The sequence below is a fragment of the Lithobates pipiens genome, unplaced genomic scaffold (assembly GCF_037356315.1).
Source record: "Lithobates pipiens isolate NorthernLeopardFrog02 unplaced genomic scaffold, aLitPip1_a1.2 Scaffold_16, whole genome shotgun sequence".
Lineage (NCBI taxonomy): Eukaryota > Metazoa > Chordata > Amphibia > Anura > Ranidae > Lithobates > Lithobates pipiens.
Window position 1 is genome coordinate 14,884,846 of NW_027507748.1, and position 23,460 is coordinate 14,908,305.

Here is a 23,460-nt window from a genome sequence, read left to right on the forward strand (position 1 = left end):
AAAAACAAAAAAATGGCGGAACTCCCGTTTTAAAATCAATATTTTTTGCTAGAAAATTACTTGGAACCCCCAAACATTGTGTATATATATATATATATATATATATATATATATATATATATATATATATATATATATATATACAGTGGTGTGAAAAAGTGTTTGCCCCCTTCCTCATTTCCTGTTCCTTTGCATGTTTGTCACACTTAAGTGTTTCGGAACATCAAACCAATTTAAACAATAGTCAAGGACAACACAAGTAAACACAAAATGCAATTTGTAAATGAAGGTGTTTATTATTAAAGGTGAAAAAAAATCCAAACCATCATGGCCCTGTGTGAAAAAGTGATTGCCCCCCTTGTTAAAACATACTATAACTGTGGTTGTCCACACCTGAGTTCAATTTCTCTAGCCACACCCAGGCCTGATTATTGCCACACCTGTTCACAATCAAGGCATCACTTAAATAGGAGCTGCTTGACACAGTAAGGTCCACCAGAAGATCCTTAAGGCTGGGTTCACACCACAGCGATGCGGGAACGCCGCGAATCCGCGGGGTTTTCCCGCATCGCATGACTCCCGCTGGCAGTTCACACTGCCCTATGCGAACGGCTGGGAGTGTCAATGAAATGTTAATGACACCCCCAGATCCGTCCGCATATCGCAGTGCGATCTGCAGACTCGCACAGGAATCGGATCGCATGGTGTGAACACCCATGCGATCCGATTCTGTTGCGGACCAAAAAAAGGGTCCCATGCGAGTTTGCTGCGGGAGCGATGTGAATTCAGCCATACTATCTGTATGGCTGAACTCGCATCGCTACGGAGATCGGATGTGATTTGCACTGCAGTGCGGTGCGAATCACATCCGGATCTCCCCCCCGCAGCAGTGTGAACCCAGCCTAAAAGCTACACATCATGCCGAGACCCAAAGAAATTCAGGAACAATTGAGAAAGAAAGTAATTGAGATCTATCAGTCTGGAAAGGGTTATAAAGCCATTTCCAAAGCTTTGGGAATCCAGCGAACCACAGTGAGAGCCATTATCCACAAATGGCGAAGACATGGAACAGTGGTGAACCTTCCCAGGAGTGGCCGGCCGCCAAAAATTACCCCAAGAGTGCAGCGACGACTCATCCAAGAGGTCACAAAAGACCCCACAACAACGTCCAAGGAACTGCAGGCCTCACTTGCCTCAGTTAAGGTCAGCGTTCATGCCTCCACCATCAGGAAAAGACTGGGCAAAAATGGCCTGCATGGCAGAGTTCCAAGGAGAAAACCACTGCTGAGCAAAAAGAACATCAAAGCTCGTCTCAATTTCTCCACAACACATCTTGATGATCCCCAAGACTTTTGGGACAACATTCTGTGGAGCGATGAGACAAAAGTGGAACTCTTTGGAAGGTGTGTGTCCAAGTATATCTGGCGTAGAAGGAACACTGCATTTCATAAAAAGAACATTATACCAACAGTAAAATATGGTGGTGGTAGTGTGATGGTCTGGGGCTGTTTTGCTGCTTCAGGACCTGGAAGACTTGCCGTGATAAAAGGAACTATGAATTCTGCTGTCTACCAAGAGATCCTGAAGGAGAATGTCCGACCATCTGTTCGTGTACTCAAGCTGAAACGAACTTGGGTTCTGCAGCAGGACAATGATCCTAAACACACCAGCAAGTCCACCACCGAATGGCTGAAGAAAAACAAAATGAAGACTTTGGAGTGGCCTAGCCAAAGTCCTGACCTGAATCCTATTGAGATGTTGTGGTATGACCTTAAAAAGGCCGTTCATGCTCGAAAACCCTCTAATGTAACTGAATTAGGACAATTCTGCAAAGATGAGTGGGCCAAAATTCCTCCAGGACGCTGTAAAAGCCTCATTGCACGTTATCGCAAACGCTTGGTTGCAGTTGTTGCTTCTAAGGGTGGCCCAGCCAGTTATTAGGTTTAGGGGGCAATCACTTTTTCACACAGGGCCATGATGGTTTGGATTTTTTTTCACCTTTAATAATAAACACCTTCATTTACAAATTGCATTTTGTGTTTACTTGTGTTTTCCTTGACTATTGTTTAAATTGGTTTGATGTTCCGAAACACTTAAGTGTGACAAACATGCAAAGGAACAGGAAATGAGGAAGGGGGCAAACACTTTTTCACACCACTGTATATATAATGTTTGGGGGTTCCAAGTAATTTTCTAGCAAAAAATATTGATTTTAAAGCGGGAGTTCCGCCGTTTTTTGTTTTTAAAAGTCAGCAGCTACAAATACTGCAGCTGCTGACTTTTAAAATAAGGACACTTACCCGCCCAGCGCGCCCCCGCGATGTCGGCACCCGAAGCCGATCTCTCGATCAGCTCTCGGGTGCTGCCGTCGCCATCTTTGCGGTATGGGAATCAGGAAGTGAAGCCTTGCGGCTTCACTTCCCGGTTCCCTACTGCGCATGCGCGAGTTGCGCTGCACAATAAGGATGGTCCCCGCTGTCTCTGGGATCCGTGTGCAGGAAGTGGCGAAAATACCCGCAGAATCTGCGGCTATCTATGTCGGAAGTGGGTGCAGATACCTGTACTGTACTGACAGCACTTCCTGTCCTAGGGTAACAATGCTGTCTGAGATGCTTCCTAAGCAGAAACTTTATCACCCAAAGAATGCACACCGCTGAACTATGTATACAAATAATTCCCCAGCATATGCTCCAAGCTAATAAAAAAAAAAAAGAAAAAAACTTAATGTTCCAAGCTATTTTAGTATCTCAGGGTAAAAACAGAGGTTTTTATTGCATGGTTACATAGGTTGAAGAAAAGACACAAGTCTATCTAGTTCTACCAATAGAAAACCTTCATTCATATATATATATATATATATATATATATATATATGTACTGTATGTATCTCATGTTGTAAAGCGCTGCGCAAACTGTTGGCGCTATGTAAAACCTGTATAATAATAATTATATATATATATATCTGTCTGAAAATTCTGAAAATTCCTTTGACCAAGAAGTTTTCTATTATTTCCAAACTTTCCCGTCACTGTGGTTGAAAATGAACGTCAATTTTACCCACTTTTTTTGTTTTGTTAAGGTTATTAACCGATTAATCGAAACAATATTTGGCCAACGAATTTGATTATGAAAATAATCGTTAGTTGCAGCCCTATATATATATATATATATATATATATATATATATATATAATATAAGTGCTGTGTAAATAACATAATTTTTTAAGTGATTGCATAAAAGGATTGTTTAAATATCATTTCAATAACCGGCCCTGTCATTGTTTTTTTTAGACTGTTCGACATGGATTTCCTTATCAGCCCACCGCTTTAGCTTTTGATCCGGTTCAGAAAATTTTGGCAGTTGGGACAAGAAATGGAGGAGTGCGCATGTATCCTTTTCTTATCACCATAATCTTTGCAGTTTGTTACAAAAACGTGATCAAACCCCGAGGTAAGATGGCGTCTTATTTCCTATAATACAATTGCTGGATATTCCAGTGTAACATTCAGTCATTGGAGGTGAGTGGGAGGAGGACGTTCACCTAACGTTGTGTACATTGCAATCATCCTATTGTGTGTAATGGGAATTCTTATTTGATCCCTTTTGGTCTGTGAAATTCACCGTTGGAAGTGTTTAGTTATATCTGCTGGGTAAATGAAAAAAAAAAAAACATATCCATTGATCCTGCCAGAAATCTTGTGAGCTGAGTACTTCCTGGGCTCTCTGCATGTGCTGACTGTTCTCAGTTATATTGTTCCCAGTTCTCTCTGTGAACTGCAGAACACCTCTCCTTATAGTATAGAGAGGAAGAGAGGGGAGGTTCTCTGTAGTCCTGCCCTAAGACCATACCTCCCAACTTTTTGAGATGGGAATGAGGGACACCTATCGGCAAAAGCATGCAGGCATAGGACACGCCCCCTGCCACACCTCCCTTGTTGTAATTGAAAATGATACACAAGCTAAGGACTGTGCCACAGGTACTGGTTCGGAGACACAGGTTGGGGAGCGACACGCGTTAAGACGGTTATGGTCTGTTCAATAGGAGCCGTGTTTGAAGAAGGGTGGTATGCGCCTTTTAGGCGCAAATCGGCATATGTTGGAATTGAACATGATACATTTAAAGTTTCTACATATCTGTTTGTACAACCAAGCACCAAACACAATCTGCATAGCAGAAAGAGTTCTATTCAGCCCACCTGGTGTGCACGGAGCTTCAAATAGATTTAGGACAATGATGGCTCCGGTCTGTCTGTAAGGACAAAAAGGGGGCCCAATGAGCGGGAAGAGCGTCCGAGATCGAATCACAAGATGTGAACCCAGTCGGAGCAGTTGCAATTCATGGGCAAACACTGCCCCCCAGAGGCCAATTATGGCAAGACTGTCAGAGATATTTAGCCTGGGGGAGGAGACGCCCCAGAGACGCTGATTGGTTCCCAGGCAAAGGGGGGTGGGCAATGGGGTGTGGTGTGGCTGAGGTGTGTTTATTAAAAAAGGATTCATCAAATAGAGCTGCCTCTCACTCCACCATGAGGCTCAATCACGAGGATCTGCTAAGTATTGCTTTTATTGTATTCTGATTGTATGCTATGTACTCTTGTAACTTCTACTGATACCTTATGCAAGCTTTCTTATTTCCTTGGGAAATAAATGAGATTTGACTGATCTTAGACCGTGTATTTGGTTTCATAGCTAATTGTTATAGTATTGTGATATTAACGATAGCATGTGCTCAGAGTATAGATAGACTAACTAATCTATAGGGACTAGACAAAGTAATACATAACTGATAATAATAATAGTTGGTATTGATCAGTTACTTCATCCTTAAAGGAGAATTGCACAAGTGCTTTTTTACCACTACTATTCCTTTATATTGACTTTTGGAATTTACAATTTAGAAATCAGATGAAAGGTTTAGCACTAGAAAACACTTTTTGATATATAAAAAGTGCATTTTATATACAACTATATAGACCAGACCAAAAGGAGGGACAAATGAGGATGAATGAGGGAAATTGCTGCAAATCAGGGACAGTCCCTCGAAATCAGGGACAGTTGGGAGCTATGCCTCATGCCCCGTACACACGGTCGGTTTTTCCGACGGAAAATGTTCGATGGGAGCTTTTTGTCGGAAATTCCGACCATGTGTAGGCTCCATCGGACATTTGCCATCGGAATTTCCGTCGCACAAAATTTGAGATCTGAGTTCTCACATTTTCCATCATTACGATCGCGTGTACACAATTCTGACACACAAAGTTCCACGCATGCTCGGAATCAAGCAGAAGATCAGCACTGGCTATTGAACTTCATTTTTCTCGGGTCGTCATACGTGTTGTACGTCACCTCGTTCTTGACGTTCGCAATTTCCGACCAACTTTGTGTGACCGTGTGTATGCAAGACAAGTTTGAGCCAACATCCGTCGGAAAAAATCCATGGGTTTTGTTGTCGGAATGTCCGATCAATGTCCGATTATGGGTAGGCGGCATAAGACCCCTTTCATAATGGGGCCACCCATGCATTAGCTCTAAAGCGGCGCTTTTCAGCCGCTAGCAGGGTGCTTTTAGCTCCTGCTAGCGGCCGAAGAAGGGGTTAAAAACGCCCGTGTTGCTGCACTTCAGATGCTTTGGAAGCGATGCTCATTCATTGCAATGGGCAGGGGCGACCTCCCCAAAAATGCTGCTTGCAGGACTTTTTATAACGTGCCACAAGCGCAGCGCCCCAGTGTGAAAGAGACTCGGGCTTTCACATTCAGGCGGCATGGGAGGCAGTTTTCAGGAGCTTTACAGGCGCTATTTCTAACACTAAAACGCCTGAAAACTGCCTCAGTGTGAAAGGGGTCTTATGCCACGTACACACAGAATTTCCAAAGGAAAAAGTGCAATGGGAGCTTTTCATCGGATATTCCGACCTTGTGTATGCCCCATCGGACTTTTTCTGACGGCATTTCCCACGGACTTTAGATTGACCGCCTGTTCTAAATTTTTCCTGTCGGAAATGCCGACAGAGTTTTGCCCGATGCAAAGTCAGGCCGTTAGTACACGGCATTAGTTGTCAAAGCTCCTTTGCACAGTTTCCATAAAATATTTTAGTGTTGCCACCCTAATACAGGCCGTGTGATGAGAGCAGGATTACTAGGTGAAAGTAATGAAACAAAAAGGTGTAAAAAACAAAAATGAATGCAGCCACCACACACCAAGGACTGGCAAGCTTTAATACATTACATTTTTGGTCTTAGGTTGATGAATGCTTTAAAGAGGAGTTCCCACTGTCTTCTTTCCTCAGCTCTGGCACCTTAACTATGGGCACCAGGCTGTGGCAGCTTGTGGCTTCACAGCTGGGTGCCCACTGCACATGTGGGAGCAGTGCTGCGCATCGTGAATGTTCAAGCAATCTTCTGGGACCTGTCACGTGTCCCAGAAGACGGGAGGGAGGAGAACATCTGCTTCCGATTGCCTAGGCAGTCAGAGCTGAATTGGGAGCGGGTGCCTGTCAAATCAGGTAACCCCCACCGTTCCTCGAAAGTGCCAATTCTTCAAGAGGAAGAAGTCCTTAAAGCAGAGATTTCCCTTTTGGGTGGGAATAAGTAAAAAAAAAAAAAAAAAAGGGGGGGGACCCAAAATCCAAGGGGAATGAAGTGGGGGGGGGGGTGCTAAGGAGGAAGAAGTGAGGATAAAAAAAAGGCGAGAAACAGGATAATAAAGGAAGAAGAGAAGTGCAGAGCTAAGCAGGAAGAGGAGACGGAATCTGCGGGTTAGATGGTGTTCCAGAATGTTTCAGGGTGCCCAAACTGGCCAGGGGCAGGGTGGGGAGAGCATAAGACCACCACGGGTTCCACACCTTGAGGAAATTGCCGTGGGAGTCACGAAGTATACTGGTCATTTTCTCAGCATAAGGGTAGTAAAAAATGCTCTTCACCTCTGCAAACCCAACCGAGGGCTTCCTCCAAGCCCTGGCAATGGAATGCTGTGCGGCAATGAAAAGGTAGGTGGCCAGCTTCTGCTGGTAAGAGAAGAGGCCTGGGAGGGGGCAGTGGGGAAGTGCATTCAGGGCATCCTTGTGGATGAGTACATGGAAAAGTGTTAAGAGGAGGCCGTAGACCCTTGACCAGAAGCCCACCAAACGGGGGTAGGACCACCGAATGTGGATCTTATTTCCATGTTGACCTGAAGCATCTATCACTATTCGATGGATTTGAATAAGCTATGCTGGCGGACTTTTCTCTTTAATTTACATTTGACAGTTTTATGGAGCTCCGGGAGTGCAGTTATCTCTACATTCACAGTTCTCTCACACAGCATCTCTGCCTGCTCCGCCTCTCAGCTGTTCATTCACAGAAGCTTACGTAGTCTGTGAATAAGTTCACTTAATACAAAGCACTTTGTGATTGGGCAGGACGAGGGGAGGGGCAGGCACAATGGCCGCATGTGATTCCGCAGCCTCAGGAGCTGAGACTTGGGGGTCCAGGTTCGGAGAGCTGGAAGCATAGTTATACTCCTGGCAATCAGAAAAAATATAAACTGTAAAAAAAAAAAAGGAGAAGTCCACAAGGTTGCATGCACCTTGTTGGTTTAAACCCCTATGAATCCAGCACATTTTACAAAGCTGAATTCCTAGAGTTCAGCTTTAAAATCAGTTCAGTGTTATAAACTGAGCCAAGGATAGATCCAAGGAAAAAACCAAGCTTACTTACTTTTAGGGTGCTGAGACTGTCTGCAGCAGTCAGTTGGGCTCCAGCTATTATGTTTTGTGGTGCAAGACTAATCATAATAAGGACTTGTGTAGGTGGGCTTTTGTTTGCATCATAATCACTCCTTTCCCTTTTCAAGTCAAAGGGAATGGAAAAGGAGCTTGATGTAGGTTGATGCAGCTTAGAAGGAGGTCAGTGGGAGGTCAAAGTACCTGATAGTGAACTGTGTGGATCTGAGAAGCTTTTCAAATGCAAGAGCAATCAGGGCTGATCCTAGGGTCACAGACGCCTGGGTGCAAAAATAGTTCTAGCGCCCCTACATGGGCGTGGTCATCTTACTAACTCCTCCCCTACTCTAAGGAGTCGTTGTTACCCTGGGATCCTCCCACGATCTCTTAACAAAATACAGGAAGAGGAGCAGAGTACTCTAATGGGACCTGGAGGAGATCTCTCTGATGGACACAGAGAGGGCCTCTGTTAGAGAGTCTGTTAGAAAGAGCCCCCACCATGGTGTCCATTAGAGCCTTTGTTAGAGCCCCCACCAGGCCCCATTAGAGACTACAATGGGGGTCTAATGGGTCCTGGAGGGGGGGGGGTCTCTTAAACAGAGGTCCTCTCTGTGTCCATTTGAGAGTATATGTTAGAAAGAGCCCCCATCAGTATCCATCAATTCAGCCTCATCAGTACTCATCAGTGCAGCCTCATCATTACCCATCAACCTAGCCTCATCGGTACTCATCAGTGCAGCCTCATCAGTACCCATCAACGTAGCCTCATCAGTACTCATCAGTGCAGCCTCATCAGTACCCATCAATGCATCCTCATCAGTACTCATCAGTACCCATCAGCACATCCCCATCAGTACCCATCAATGCAGCCTCATCAGTACCCATCAATGCAGCCTCATCAGTACCCATCAACGCAGCCTCATCAGTGTTCATCAATGCAGCCTCATCAGTACCCATCAATGCAGCCTCAACAGCATCCATCAATGCAGCCTCATCAGTGTCCATCAATATAGCCTCATCAGTACCCATCAGTGCAGCCTCATCAGTACCCATCAGTGCAGCCTCATCAGTACTCATCAGTGCAGTCTCATTAGTACTCATCAAAGCAGCCTCATCAGCACCCATCAATGCAGCCTCATCAGCACCCATCAATGCAGCCTCATCAGCACCCATCAGTGAAGCCTCATCAGTGCAGTCTCACCAGTGTCCATCAATGTAGCCTCATCAGTACCCATCAATGCAGCCTCATCAGTACCCATAAATGCAGCCTTATCAGTGCAGCCTCCTCAGTACACATCAGTGCAGCCTCATCAGTACCCATCGGTGCAACCTCATCAGTGCAGCCTCACCAGTGTTCATCAATGCAGCCTCACCAGTGTCCATCATTGAACTATGCAATGCCCAAAAAAGCAAGCTGCATTCCATCAACTGCCCATCAACAGGCTCCCAAAGCCCTTTCGATGCAACCTATCAAGCACTAGGTTGTACATCTGTGTGTCTTTTGCTTCGATTTGTGCGGATGCACTCCGGTGCGTGTCATTCTGAGTTTTCAGGACTGAACTCAGCAAAGCCATGCAGCTTTCAGGTTGTGGCCTTGGCGGCAGGACAGGAAATTAAACTGGACTCTTACAGTTTATTAACTTTAATTGCCTTCTAATGTATTAATTGGTCTTTTTATGTGTTTGTTGCTTCAGCTGTAAATATATAGGTTCGGAAATTAATTTGAGATTAGCTAGGAAAGATGGCTGGGAGGAGGGGGAGGTTTTCCACTGCAGATAATTGCCGCCTGGGCTGATCTGCAAAGTAAACATAGCACCCTTTATGGAGAAAAACACAGTGCGCAAATCGAATTCTTATTATTTTTCCATGAAAATATGTTTTTGTTTTTTTTAAAGCGCACATGAGGCATATATTGCATAGATTTTTCTCTACTGAATGAATTTATTCAATTATTTTTTGAGAATCTTCAATTAATTAAAATAATTTCTGAATTATTCAATTAAAAGATAAACAACCCAGTGTATGAAAGTGACCCTATACACCAGGCACCCCTAAATGGCGGACCGTGGTCCAGATTCGGCTTCAGTCAATGTCCTACCTGGACCCGCCGCGGTTGCGCTATTTAGGAGCGAGTTCTTCCCCTTCAGCCGCCGCTAGCACTGTCTGCTTTACAGAGCTGACATTGGGAGGCAGCACAGCAATGGACGGAGGGCGGGAGCTGGCCCAGTTGACCGATTGATTGGTAGGACCTCCGTGCATCCTAAAAAACAATCAATTAACTGGGGCAGCACCCGCCTGCCATCCTTCGCTTTGCTGCCCTACCAATGTCTGCTGTAGACCTTCTGTGCCTCCCGCCTTAATCACTATATATAGTAGGTCACTTCCAGCGCTAAAAGTTTTTCTGAAGTAGAGGGCAACAGGTATAGTAGTAGTAAAATGGTATCCCAAGACTGGGTGGATGCTGCTATCCTCAGATGGGGTAATCCAAAGGAAACTACAAGAAGAACAAAATGAAAAGCGCGCACACCTAGTGCATTACCAATGATAAATTAATAGTATAACATTTTTATAAGAGTGGGTACTCACAAAGTGCAACTGTCAATGAGCCATCTCGAAATACAAAATGTATGGACATGCACAGGAACACAATTCGGGTACAGCTGACGCGTTTTGGGGGTGCACCCCCTTCCTCAGAGGTAAAAGGGCTCCTTTACTGCTATGAAGGACAGTGGAAGCCAGGGGTGATGTGAAGGGGGTCTGGAAAGTGTAGCATGAAGGAGTGAAGGAAGGAGGGTGATATAAAAGGGGGGGGGTGAGGACAGGATCGTGAAGGGAGTGATATAAAGGGGGGGGGTGAGGTCAGGACAGGAACGTGAAGGGGGGGCTAGGGACTGCAGTGTAAAGGAGGGGTTCTATAAAGCTGGTGAGGACATGAATGTGAAGGGGGCTGAGGATTACAATGTGAAGGGGGGTTCTATAAAAGAGGTGAGGACAGAAATGTGAAGTGGGACTGAGGATTGCAATGTGAAGGGGGAATTATATAAAGGGGATGGGGGCAGGAATATGAAAGGGGGCTGAGGATTGCAATGTGAAGGGGCGTTATCAGTTGGTATTACAATAAAGCTGACCATCCGCTCTAAAGAAAAGGTACCGGTGTGATACATGCAGCTGAATGCATCGCCCCAGTAAAACCCTTTGAATCAATATCGGTAATATCGGGTATGTTTGTGACCGACCGATACTGAAATAAAAGTGAAAATCGGCTGCCGATAATCAGCCACACCAATAATTGGTCAATCCCTACCCTGAACCCTGCACTCTGTACATAACGCATCCCTGAACCCTGCCCTCTGTATGTAGCGCACCCCTGAACACTGCACCCTGTATGTAGCACACCTCTTAACCCTGCAAGTAGAGCACCCCTGAACCCTGCATTTGTTCATAGCGCACCCCTGAACTCTGTACGTAGCACACCCCTGAACCCTGCACTCTGTACGTAGCACAACCATGAACCCTGCAGTCTGTACATTGTGCACCCCTGAACCCTGCAGTCTGTACATTGCGCACCCCTGAACCCTGCAGTCTGTATGTAGCATACCCCAGATACAACCGGCCCATGCGGCCCACGATGAAATCGAGTTTGACACCCCTGCAGTAAATGATTAAAGTGGTTGTAAACCTCTCTGTGTCACTTGTATGTATAGGTAAGCCTATAATAAGGAATACCTATAGGTACTGTAAATATCTCCTAAATGTGCACCGATGATGTCATTGGCGCATGCTCTGTGAAGAAATGGCCCTCCGTACCGTTTCTTCACTAGCAGGTGTCGTGACTAAAGGCTCCAGCGCGCATCAGGGTTTACTTCAGTTGCTGAAAGTGCATTAAAAAAACTGAGGGATTTAATATCACTTTAAGGCCTGATGAAGAGGGAGTGTTGATCCGAAACATGTCGGCTTTCTCTTATGACAATAAATATTTGTGGACTTTCATTAGATCTGTGGTGCTCTTACCAATTCCACATTCTTTAACACAAAAGAACACAAATTAAAACTGCTGTTCTCACACATATGATTGGGGGGAAGGGGGGGGGGGGGCAAGTTTATATGTTAAAAAGATACAGGTTTTCATGATATAACCCACTGTAACTGGTTCCTATGCCTCAGAGCATACAATTTTGAAGGGATAGCAAAGCAGTGTTGCATTTGGGTTCATCACAAAGGTTTTACATCTGCTGGTTTGTGATTAGTCTCACATTTCTGTTTTTCAAAGGGAGCTTATTATAAGCCTGACTTCTTCTTTAAAGCTGTTAGAGGAGTAATGCGCTTCCTCTTCTGCTGGGTTGGAAGGTTTCCATCGGTGATGTCACCCGGTCTGTGCCCATCTGGTAATGCCTTCAAATCTCCCACATATCAAATCTGCTCCTTGCAATCCAAGACAAAGAAAAGAAAGTCTAGCTGCTGTTATTCCTAATAGCTTCACCATGTTTTCTCTAGTATAAGGCTGAATTATGACACATGATGTATTATGCTGCCTACTATGAGAATCATTGTATGTATAGAGCTGGCTTGGTCTATGGCTCGTAGTTTTATCTTCTAAATACCCCCTTGTCCCTTGTGCACAGTACCTTCTCTGAGGCTGGCGCTGAGTGAAAAATATGGCGACATTAGAGTCATGTGACTGTTGAGCAGGGGCGGCCTGTCCATTCGGGGGCGCCCGGGCTCCACCCCCCCTACCCTCGGGTGCCCCATCTATCCATGCATCTGGCCCCTTTCAGGACATCAGATGCATGAATTCCAATAGGGAGGGGGTGTTTTTTTGAAGCACCTGATTAGAGCCAGAGGCTATAAGTGGCTTCAAAATATCGTGGGCTCGGGGCGCAGAGCATTGCACTACGAGCTCACCCAGGTGTATTACAAAAGTGAACGAATATTCGCTATTAAACCACTGATCCTCCTCCCGGCCAATCAGGAAGCGACTATGAGACCCGTTTCCCGATTGGCTGAAAAGAGAAGAGACCTGATTGGCCACTGAAGAGGAGGGAGGCAACGGAGAGAAGGGGAAGCCGCTGCCGCGGTGATTCCCGCGGAGAGCAGGTTGAGGGGAAGCCGCCACGGTGATGCCCGCGGAGAGCAGGGGAAGGGGAGGCCACCGTGATGCCCACGGAGAGCAGGGGAAGCCGCCGTGATGCCCACAGAGAGCAGGCAAAGCGGAAACCGCCACCTCCACGATGCCTGCGGAGAGCAGGGGAAGCCGTCAGTGAAGCCTGAGAGAGGCGCTGCCCGCAAATAGATCACGTGACTGGTCTGTCTTCACCATTCACTTCATTATTTTCTCTTCCCTTCAGTTATACCTTGGTTCACCCCTCTTTTCACTGTTCATTTAGGTTTGCCTCGTGGTCCCATGTCAGCCTTGGTGGATGCCTATGGGGCTCCCCAGACGAGATACCCACTGCGGCTCCCGGTTGGGAGTCTTTTTGGATGGTTTTTGGTGCCTAGCACTACACCACCAAACACACGAACCATAGTGAGTCTACATGTTTTTGGTTTGGGGGTTTTGACCCCACCATTGTTCATGTTTGCATGTACTATATTATCTAAGCCAATATTCTTATTTATAGATACATCATGTGCTGGCTCCTGACGAGTGGCCCGCTAGCCACGAAACTCGTAGAGCTGCCTTACTCCATGTTCTCATTAATTATTACATTAATTATTAAGTTCAATTTTAATATCCCCTTCCAGGATCAGTGAGGCCATAGGCCTTATGACCATAATAGGTCATTAGGCCATAAGACCATAATAAATAATAATGCCTCCAAAATTCAGATCGTGTGTACGCGGCATAAGACCGAGAGCTAGAGAAAAAAAATGGCATCACGGTCATGTGACTGACTGTAATGAGACCGTGTTATGCTACCTAGAGCAGACAGGGAAGCTCCTCTGAGTCCAGCACAGAGAGAAAAAAAAGATGACATCACGGCCTTGTGACTGGGCTGAGCCTATGTTATGCTACCTAGAGCAGACAGGCAAGTTCCTCTGTAAGGGCCGGACAGAGAGAAAGAAAAGATGACATCACAGTCATGTAACTGTACTGAGACTGTGTTATGCTTCCTAGAACAGACAGGGAAGTTCCTTTTTATGCCGGTGTTCTATCAGAAAGCAGCTTACCTTTCAGAAAATGCAACTGAAATGACGTTTCGTCACGGCCATCTTGGTACACCCGCACTCGTCCGCAGTAAGCCTACAGGTCTAAAGTGGCCGAGCGGACATCTTTTTACACCCACTAGAGTCTTGCATTTCACACTTATTTTTACCAGTACACTGAGCTTATATAGTGAAATACTGTAATTAGAAACCTGTCAAACTGCTTTGATGTTGAATTTTAAAAGCAGAGGTGTTAGCACACCTGTGGGATCAGCCGGATTACCGACGCTTTTAAAATTCAATATCAAAACAGTCACGTGGACTTCCAAATACTGTATTTGACTATATAAGCTGAGTTTACTGGTAAAACTAAGAGTGAAATGCAAGACTTCATTGGGTTTAAAAAGATGTCCGCCTGCCGCCTTCTGATTGTAGGCTTAATGCGGACGAGTGTGGGTTTACCAAGATGGCCGTGCCGGAATGTTACTTCCGTTACATATTCTGATGGGTAGTGGCTTTCTGTCAGGACACTGGGAGTGAGAGGGGGAAAAAAAATGATATCACAGTCATGTGACTGTATTGAGACTGCATTAGGCTACCTAGAGCAGACAGCCAAGTTCCTCTGTAAGGGCCGGATAGAGAGAAAGAAATAGGACATCACAGTCATGTGACTGTACTGCGCCTGTTATGTTACCTAGAGCAGACAGGGAAGCTCCTCTAAGTCCAGCACTGAGAGAAAGAAAAGATGACATCACAGTCACATGACTGGGCTTAGACTGTGTTATGCTGCCTAGGGCAGACAGGGAAGTTCCTCTGGGGTTGGGACTGAGCGAAAGAAATATAACATCACAGTCATGTGACTGGGCTGAGACTGTCTTTTGCTATCTACTGCTGTAGTCTTGCTAAACTGATAAAAAAAAATGATTGGATTGTATTGGTAACAGTGCCAGTATATTGTTTTCTGTAACTCTAACGGGGTGTATTCATAAGAATATTTGCAGAGCTTTTACAGCGAGAATCTCAGCGGCCTCTGTAATAGGAAGTCTCGTCTCCTGGGCCTGTCTATCATAGAAGCCGGTCCAGGAGGCGGGACTTTGTATTAAAGAGGCCGCCGGGTAAACCGGAGATTCCTTGCTTTATGTAATCTGACGGCTCTCGCCCAGCCCCCTTCACTGTCCCCTCCGAGGCAGCAGTGATCTGAGGTGAGGCTGCAGATGGGCATTGATCAGGCTGCATTCATGGTAATTGTGAGGCTGTAGATGGGCATTGATCAGCCTGCATTGATGGGCAATTGTGAGGGTGCAGATGGGCAATGGTGAGGCTGCATTGATGGGCAATTGTGAGGTTGTAGATGGGCATTGATCAGGCTGCATTGATGGGCAATTGTGAGGCTGTAGATGGGCAATGATCAGCCTGCATTGATGGGCAATTGTGAGGTTGTAGATGGGCATTGATCAGGCTGCATTGATGGGCAATTGTGAGGCTGTAGATGGGCAATGATCAGGCTGCATTGATGGGCAATTGTGAGGTTGTAGATGGGCATTGATCAGGCTGCATTGATGGGCAATTGTGAGGCTGTAGATGGGCAATGATCAGGCTGCATTGATGGGCAATTGTGAGGCTGTAGATGGGCATTGATCAGGCTGCATTGATTGGCAGTTGTGAGGCTGCAGATGGGCAATGATCAGGCTGCATTGATGGGCAATTGTGAGGTTGTAGATGGGCATTGATCAGGCTGCATTGATGGGCAATTGTGAGGCTGTAGATGGGCAATGATCAGGCTGCATTGGTGGGCAATTGTGAGGCTGTAGATGGGCATTGATCAGGCTGCATTGATGGGCAATTGTGTGGCTGTAGATGGGCAATGATCAGGCTGCATTGAGGGGCAATTGTGAGGCTGCAGATGGGCAATGATCAGGCTGCATTGATGGACAATTGTGAGGCTGTAGATGGGCAATGATCAGGCTGCATTGATGGGCAACTGTGAGGCTGTAGATGGGCAATGATCAGGCTGCATTGATGGGCAATTGTGAGGCTGTAGATGGGCATTGATCAGGCTGCATCGATGGGCAATTGTGAGGCTGCAGATGGGCAATGATCAGGCTGCATCGATGGGCAATGGTGAGGCTGTAGATGGGCAATGATCAGGCTGCATTGATGGGCAATTGTGAGGCTGTAGATGGGCATTGATCAGGCTGCATTGATGGGCAATTGTGAGGCTGTAGATGGGCAATGATCAGGCTGCATTGATGGGCAATTGTGAGGCTGTAGATGGGCAATGATCAGGCTGCATTGATGGGCAATTGTGAGGCTGCAGATGGGCAATGATCAGGCTGCATTGATGGACAATTGTGAGGCTGCAGATGGGCAATGGTGAGGCTGCAGTGATGGGCACTGACCCTTATTTTGCTTTAAAATTCTAGTTTTTTTCCTGAAACTTCCCTCCTAAAATGAAGGTGCGTGTTATACGCCTGTGCGTGTTATATGCCGATAAATACGGTAATTTCAGCAATCTTGGAACCCCACATTATTATTTTGTGACCTCGCTTGGAGTCACAACCCACAGATTGGAAACCTGAGCCCAACCTTTTAAAAATCCTTGCTACCAGAAAGTGATATTTTGGTATAGGTGACGTTTCGTGGGCTTATTTAGCCCCTGGCTTCTTGTATGTCTTGTATACCCCAACACTGATATCTCCTTAGTAAAATTCCTGACTCTGTTCCTGACCCCTCTCACACTAAGGCAGTTTCCAGGCGTTTTAGCGCCCGTAACGCGCCTGAAAACTGCTTCCCATTCTTTTGCAGTGAGTGCTTTCATCCGGGGTGGTGTGTTTGAGGGGCGTTATGAAAAGTCCTGCAAGCAGCATCTTTGGGGCTGGTTGGAAGCGCTGTAAATTGCGCTCCCAAAACGCCCCTGCCCATTGCAATGAATGGGCCTTAAAAGTGCTTTGAAAGCACCGCAAAACTGGACTTTTTACCTTTTTTTTTTAACCACTTTCAGACCGGACCATTTTGCTGGCTTAAGACCAGACCACTTTTTCCGATTCGGCGCTGCGTCGCTTTAACTGACAATTGCACGGTCGTGCGGCGTGGCTCCCAAACAAAATTTACGTCCTTTTTTTCCCACAAATAGAGCTTTCTTTTGGTGGTATTTGATCACCCCTGCGGTTTTTATTTTTTGCGCTATATACACAAAAATAGAGCGACAATTTTGAAAAAAACACATTTTTTTTTACTTTTTGTTATAATAAATATCCCCCAAAAATATATATAAAAAAAGTATTTTTCCCCTCAGTTTAGGCCGATACGTATTCTTCTACATATTTTTGGTAAAAAAAATCGTAATAAGCGATTATTGATTGGTTTGCGCAAAATTTATAGCGTTTACAAAATAGGGGATAGATTTATGGCATTTTTATTAATATTTTTTTTTTTTACTAGTAATGGCGGCAATCAGCGGTTTTTATTGTGACTGCAACATTATGGCGGACACATCGGAGATTTTGACACATTTTTGGGACTATTGTCATTTATACAGCAATCAGTGCTATACAAATGCAGTGATTCCTGTGTAAATGACACTGGCAGTGAAGGGGTTAACCAAGGGGTGGCAGTGTAGGGGTTAAGTGTTCCTAGGGGCATGTTACTGTGGGGGGCGTGGCTTTTTGTTTGTGAACACCGATCTCTGCTCCAATCACATGGAGCAGAGATCAGTGTCACTTGTTGCTAGGCAGAACGGGGAGATGCTGTTTACAACGGCATCTCCCCGTTCAGCCTCCCCGTGAGACAATCGCGGGTATCCCCACGGCGATCGAGTCCGCAGGACCCGCGGCCAGACTCACGGGGGTCCCGACCGGCACCCGAGCGCGCGATGACAGGGCGGCATATAGAAATGGACGTACCTCTACGCCAATATGCCTGCTCGTGCCATTCTGCTGATGTACACCGGCGTGCGCCGGTCAGGAAGTGGTTAAGTAAAATCCACCCTGCTAGCGGCTGAAAAACACAGTTAAAGCAGGATAAAAACAACTGGAGCTTTAGCACTGTTTTAGTGGCGCTGTAGTGGAAAAGGGGTCTCAGTGAGAGTTTTGATTGTTCCTGCCCTGCCTTGTTATTCCAGCCCACCAGAGGGTGTTTCCATCCTTGTATTCCAGTATTTGTATTTCGTTTGTTAAACTCTTCATGGTATAAAACATATCAACAATCCAAAAGGGATAATGGGAACCATCATAATGGGCACAGCCACTGTACAGATCTGAAAGTTTGGTGCAGGGATGGTGGGAACCCCTCCTAATGGGCACAGTAGGTGTACAGACCCAGGAACTCAACACAGGGATGGTGGCAACCCCTCATAATGGGCACAGCATCTGTAGAGACCCGGGAACTCAGCACAGGGATGGTGGAAACCCTTCATAATGGCCAATGCATGTGTGCAGATGTGGAAACTCAATACAGGAGTAGTAGGTGTACAGACCTGTGTAACTCAGTGCAGGGATGGTAGGAACCCCTCATAATGGGCACAGAAGGTGTACAGGTCCAGGAAAAGAGAGCACTGATGGTAGGAGCTCCACATTATAGGCACAGCAGGTGTGCAGACCCGGGAACTCAGCAGTGGAATAGTAGAAACCCCTACTAATGGGTACAGCAGATGTACAGACTCAAGAACTCAGCACAGGGATGATGGTAACCCCTCATAATGGGCACAGTAGTTGTTCAGACCCAAGAACTCAGCATAGGGATGGTGGGAACCCCTCATAATGGGCACCTCAAGTGTACAGACCTGGAGAACTTAGTACAGGGATGGTGGAAACTCATCATAATAGGCACAGCAGATCTACAGACCCAGTAACTCAGCACAGGAATGGTGGCAACCCCTCATAATGGGCACCTCAGGTGTACAGACCTGGAGAACTTAGTACAGGGATGGTAGGAGCCCCTCATAATGGGCACAGCGGGTGTACAGACCTGGGAACTCAGCACAGTGATGGTGGTAACCCCTCATAATGGGCACCTCAGGTATACAGACCTGGAGAACTTAGTACAGGGATGGTGGGAAGCCCTCATAATGGGCACAGTGGGTGTACAGACCTGGGAACTCAGCACAGGGATGGTGGGAACCCCTCATAATGGGCAAAAGATGTGTACAGACCCAAGAACTAAGCACAGGGATGATAGGAACCCCTCATAATGGGTACCGTAGTAGTTCAGACCCGGGAATACAAAGCAGGAATGGTGGGGGCCCCTCATAATGGACACTGCTGGTGTACAGACCCTGGATCACTCAGAGTAGGGATGGTTGGGGAGCCCAAATGCAGAGATCTCACCAACTGAGTCCCCTAGCGATGAAAGAAAAAGTCAGACGGCTTAACCCTCCAGCATCTACCAAAAACAAAATATGAGTTGCGGGTGAACCAACCAGTTAAATATCTCATAAAAGCGAAGAGTTTACTGATTTCACAAACCCAGATCCTGCGGGTAAGACTGCGACTGGCTCTGGGGGTTTCTAAAACTGCCAGTGATGGTGAGAGGTGGGAGTTAGATGAATAGAGGAAGAGTCTCCGCCGGGCTCCGCTATCATTAGATACACTCTATTAAATCTGGTCCAGGAGAGAAAACAATTCCACATTTGCTAACATTTCCTTTTAACCTGCTGGTTCATGTACCTGTTTGGCCTAGTTGTTTCCTTGCTATTACATGTGTCTGTTGTAATTTCATCCTCTGCGACTCCCCTCTGTGGAGCTTCCGCGTTGGCCGGGGACAGTGGAGCACCGCAGGGGGGGAAACGCTGCTGTTGGTGTTGCTTTAAATGTCTCCCCTGGCTGGGTATCACAATGCTTGCGACCTGAGCGGATTTCTCTAGAAATGCGTTTTATTGCTATCAGATGAGGCTCCTAAAATAAAGCAGCTGGATGCTAGCCTGATGTTATTCATGCAGTTTAATTTACAGTGCTGTGAAAACATATTTGACCCATCCCTGATTTTATTTTATTTTTTTGCATATTTGTCACAATTAAATGATTCAGATCATGAAAACAGATTTTACTATTACACACAGATAACTCAAGGAAATACAAAATGCAGAAGTCATTTTTCGCCTTCATTGATGTGCGCTGATGAGGCGTCACTGATAGGCTGAACTGGTGGGCACTGATGAGGTGGCACTTATGGGCACTGATGAGGTGGCACTTATGGGCACTGATTACGTGACACTGATGAGGAGGCATTAATATGCCGCAGCTTATGGGCAATGATATGTGGCACTGATGAGCACTGATAGCCAGCACTGATGGGCACTGTTAGGTGGCACTGATGGGCATAATTAGGCAGCACTGGTGGGCACTGATGGGCGACACTGTTGGACATTGATCGAGAGCAGTGATGGGCAGCACTGATAGCCAGCACTGACTGGCATCACTAATGGGCACTGATTGGTGGCACTTGTGGGCAGTGCTGTGCACTGAGTGCTGCCACTGGTGAGCACTGATTGCTGGTATCGGTGGGCAATGGGGGGCACTGATTGGTGACACTGTATTGTAATTATGGCAGTGACGTCATGGTGGCTCCGGCCACTCAGAGAGCCTCGTGCCCGGAAGAAATGCGGAGGGAACATGTCCGCTCCCTCAGTGGTGACCGGGAGGTGCTGCCGGAGCTTCGTTCTAAGGTAAGTATTTCATAATGAGCTAGTATGCAGTGTGTACTACCTCATTATGCTTTTACATAGTTAGTAGTAAGGTTGAATAAAGACACCAGTCCATCCAGTTCAACCTGAGTGAGCGTCTACAATTGTCCCTATCCCTGTACATTGCACACTCACATCGGTCCCTACCCTCAAGGAGCCCACAATCCAAGGTCCCCATTCATATAGATGAAAAACAAGCTCTGGATTGCCGCACTCTTCAGAAGACCACTTTCTTTTATTGGAAAATCACATCACAGCTCAACAAACGCAGGGAACAAGGAAAAATTGCTGACGTTTCGCACTAGCTGTAGTGCTTATTCATAGCAAACAATCACAGCACAAAAAGTTTATGTGATTGTTTGCTATGAATAAGCACTACAGCTAGTGCGAAACGTCGGCAATTTTTCCTTGTTCCCTGCGTTTGTTGAGCTGTGATGTGATTTTCCAATAAAAGAAAGTGGTCTTCTGAAGAGTGCGGCAGTCCAGAGCTTGTTTTTCGTCTGTTGCTAGTGGTAATAGCCAGCACCTGTGGCTTGCCAGCTGAAGAGACAGTTTATAGCCTGCATGTGTGCTCCTGGAGCGGTGAAATCCCTTGTCCCCATTCATATACTAGGGCCAATTTTTGGACAGAAGCCAATTAACCTACCTGCATGTCTTTGTGGTGTGGGAGGAAGCCGGGGTACCTGGAGGAGGCCCACACGGGCACAGGGAGAGCATGCAAACTCCAGGCAGGTAGTGTCGTGGTTGGGATCTGAGCCAGTGACCCTTTTTACTGCTAGGCGAGAGTGCTAACCACTACACCACTGTGCCGCCCCTTTAGCTTTTTTTTTTTTTTTTTGTGGCATACCACTGCTTTAAAGTGGTTGTAAACCCTTACAAACCATTTTGACCTACAGGTAAGCCTAGATTAAGGCTTACCTGCAGGTCCAAGAAATATCTCCTAAACCTGCACGGTTTAGGAGATATTTGCCAAACAACAGACACCGCTGTCTATGGCGCATGCGCCGTTAACGGCGATATGCCGCCAGTGGCGGCTCCCGTGCGCATGCGCAGGAGTGACGTCATTGTGGCTCAGATGAGTCACGATGTTTACAACTGCTTTAAAGTGGTTGTAAACCCTTACAAACCACGTTGACCTACAGGTAAGCCTAGATTAAGCCTAGATTAAGGCTTACCTGTAGGTCCAAGAAATATCTCCTAAACCTGCACGGTTTAGGAGATATTTGCCAAACGACAGGCACCGCTGTCTACGGCGCATGCGCCGTTAACAGCGATGTGCCGCCAGTGGCGGCTCCCGTGCGCATGCGCGGGAGTGACGTCATTGCGGCTCTGACGAATGACAGCGCCGGAGCAGCGAGACCCACCAAGAAGATGGACGCTCCGGACTACAGGAGACAGCGGTGACTTCGCTGGCTCCTGTGTCAGGTAAGTGACACATAATGGACTACTATGCGATGCGATGCGATGCATAGTAGTCCATTATGCTTTACCTTTGCAGGGAATCAAAGAGGAAGTAAACCCATCAGGAATTACTTCCTCTTTAAGTGTGACAAATATGCAAAGAAATCAGGAAGGGGGCAAATACTTTTTTTTCACTGCACTGTAGGTAGGTTTTCTGTAGACTTACCGGAGAGGTGACAACACCGCTTCTCTACAGTATGATAAGAGCGTTGTATATAACATACAGAAAGTGTGTTAAAATCAAAAACAACCAAGTAAAAATAAAGCCTTTACAAGGAAAGCGGTGCAGCCTCTACATCCAAGGGCTGGCTATCTGCAATATATGACCTTTGTTGTTGTTGGGTATTAGATATACTATGACGAGTGGCACACTAAGCACGTGTTGTGAAAAGACATTGCATTGTGGGGAGATAACAAGTGTTGTGTGCTGTTGTTGTGTAGGCAGATTTATTGCTGCAACATATGTAATTGTAGAGGAAGGAAAGTTCCTTGTGGGAATGGTGCTGGGATTTAATCAGACATGTGGTCTGCAGTGTACAGGGTGGAATGTTGCAGCTGCTTCTATTAGTAATCATATCACGCACTGGGTGCAGTGCAGATCAAGCTCTCCCTCCTACCTAATCCTGCAATAATGATTTTTTTTTTTCTATCACCTCTAAGCAAGCACCTTTACAAAAAGCAACACGCTAAAGCTTGGCTTCCTGAGTTCTCCGGATCCAAGTTTTGTTTTAACCCCTTATGAGCCATGGGCTTAATAGACATAAATGGAGGGATGTGGTTCACTCCAAACTCCACAACCCTTCCTATTTAAATGCAGTAGGCGCCGTTTCAAGGTCAATGAATGAGAGCTTGATCCCCCCAGCCCCTTTAAAGTGATATTAGAGGTTCAGGGTCTTTTTTTTTTAACCACTTAAGGACCGGAAGATTTTCCCCCTTAATGACCATACTATTTTTGCGATATCACACAATATCACACAATAGCTGAGAGATAGCCACAGCACGGGTCTGTTGTTCTGGGGGGGGGGGGGGGCGGGGGGTATTGGGCATGCTCTGTTAACGTGGTGTCATTTAGACACAGCTGGTCACAGATTGAGGTAAAGGGCCAATCACAGCATCCGTTTACCATGTGATACGCTGTATCCAATCATAGCTGATCATATGTAAACAAACTTGCCGGTGACTGGCAAGTCTGACAGGATACATTTACACTGATGATCAGTGCCCTGATTATTATACAGCCCAGTCAGTGCCTGTCAATGCTGACTATCAATGCCCATCAGTCCTGCCTATCAGTGCCCATTAGCACCACCGCACCAGTGCAGCCTCATCAGTGCGGCTTATCAGTGCCCTCGCATCATTGCTCATCAGTGCCCCCTCATCATTGCTCATCAGTGCCCCCTCATCATTGCTCATCAGTGCCCCCTCATCATTTCTTATCAGTGCCCCCTCATCATTGCTCATCAGTGCCCCCTCATC

At 46.2% G+C, this 23,460-nt stretch overlaps 1 protein-coding gene across 8 annotated transcripts in view; it reads left to right on the forward strand.

Moving 5' to 3' along the window:
• Positions 1 to 23,460, forward strand: part of STXBP5L (syntaxin binding protein 5L) — a 508,429-nt gene that overhangs the window by 76,481 nt on the left and 408,488 nt on the right. For all 8 annotated transcript variants that reach the window (XM_077479605.1, XM_077479606.1, XM_077479607.1 and 5 more), the window contains exon 2: positions 3,292 to 3,389. In XM_077479605.1, the coding sequence (XP_077335731.1) occupies positions 3,292 to 3,389 (98 nt within the window). The remainder of the gene's footprint in view (positions 1 to 3,291; positions 3,390 to 23,460) is intronic.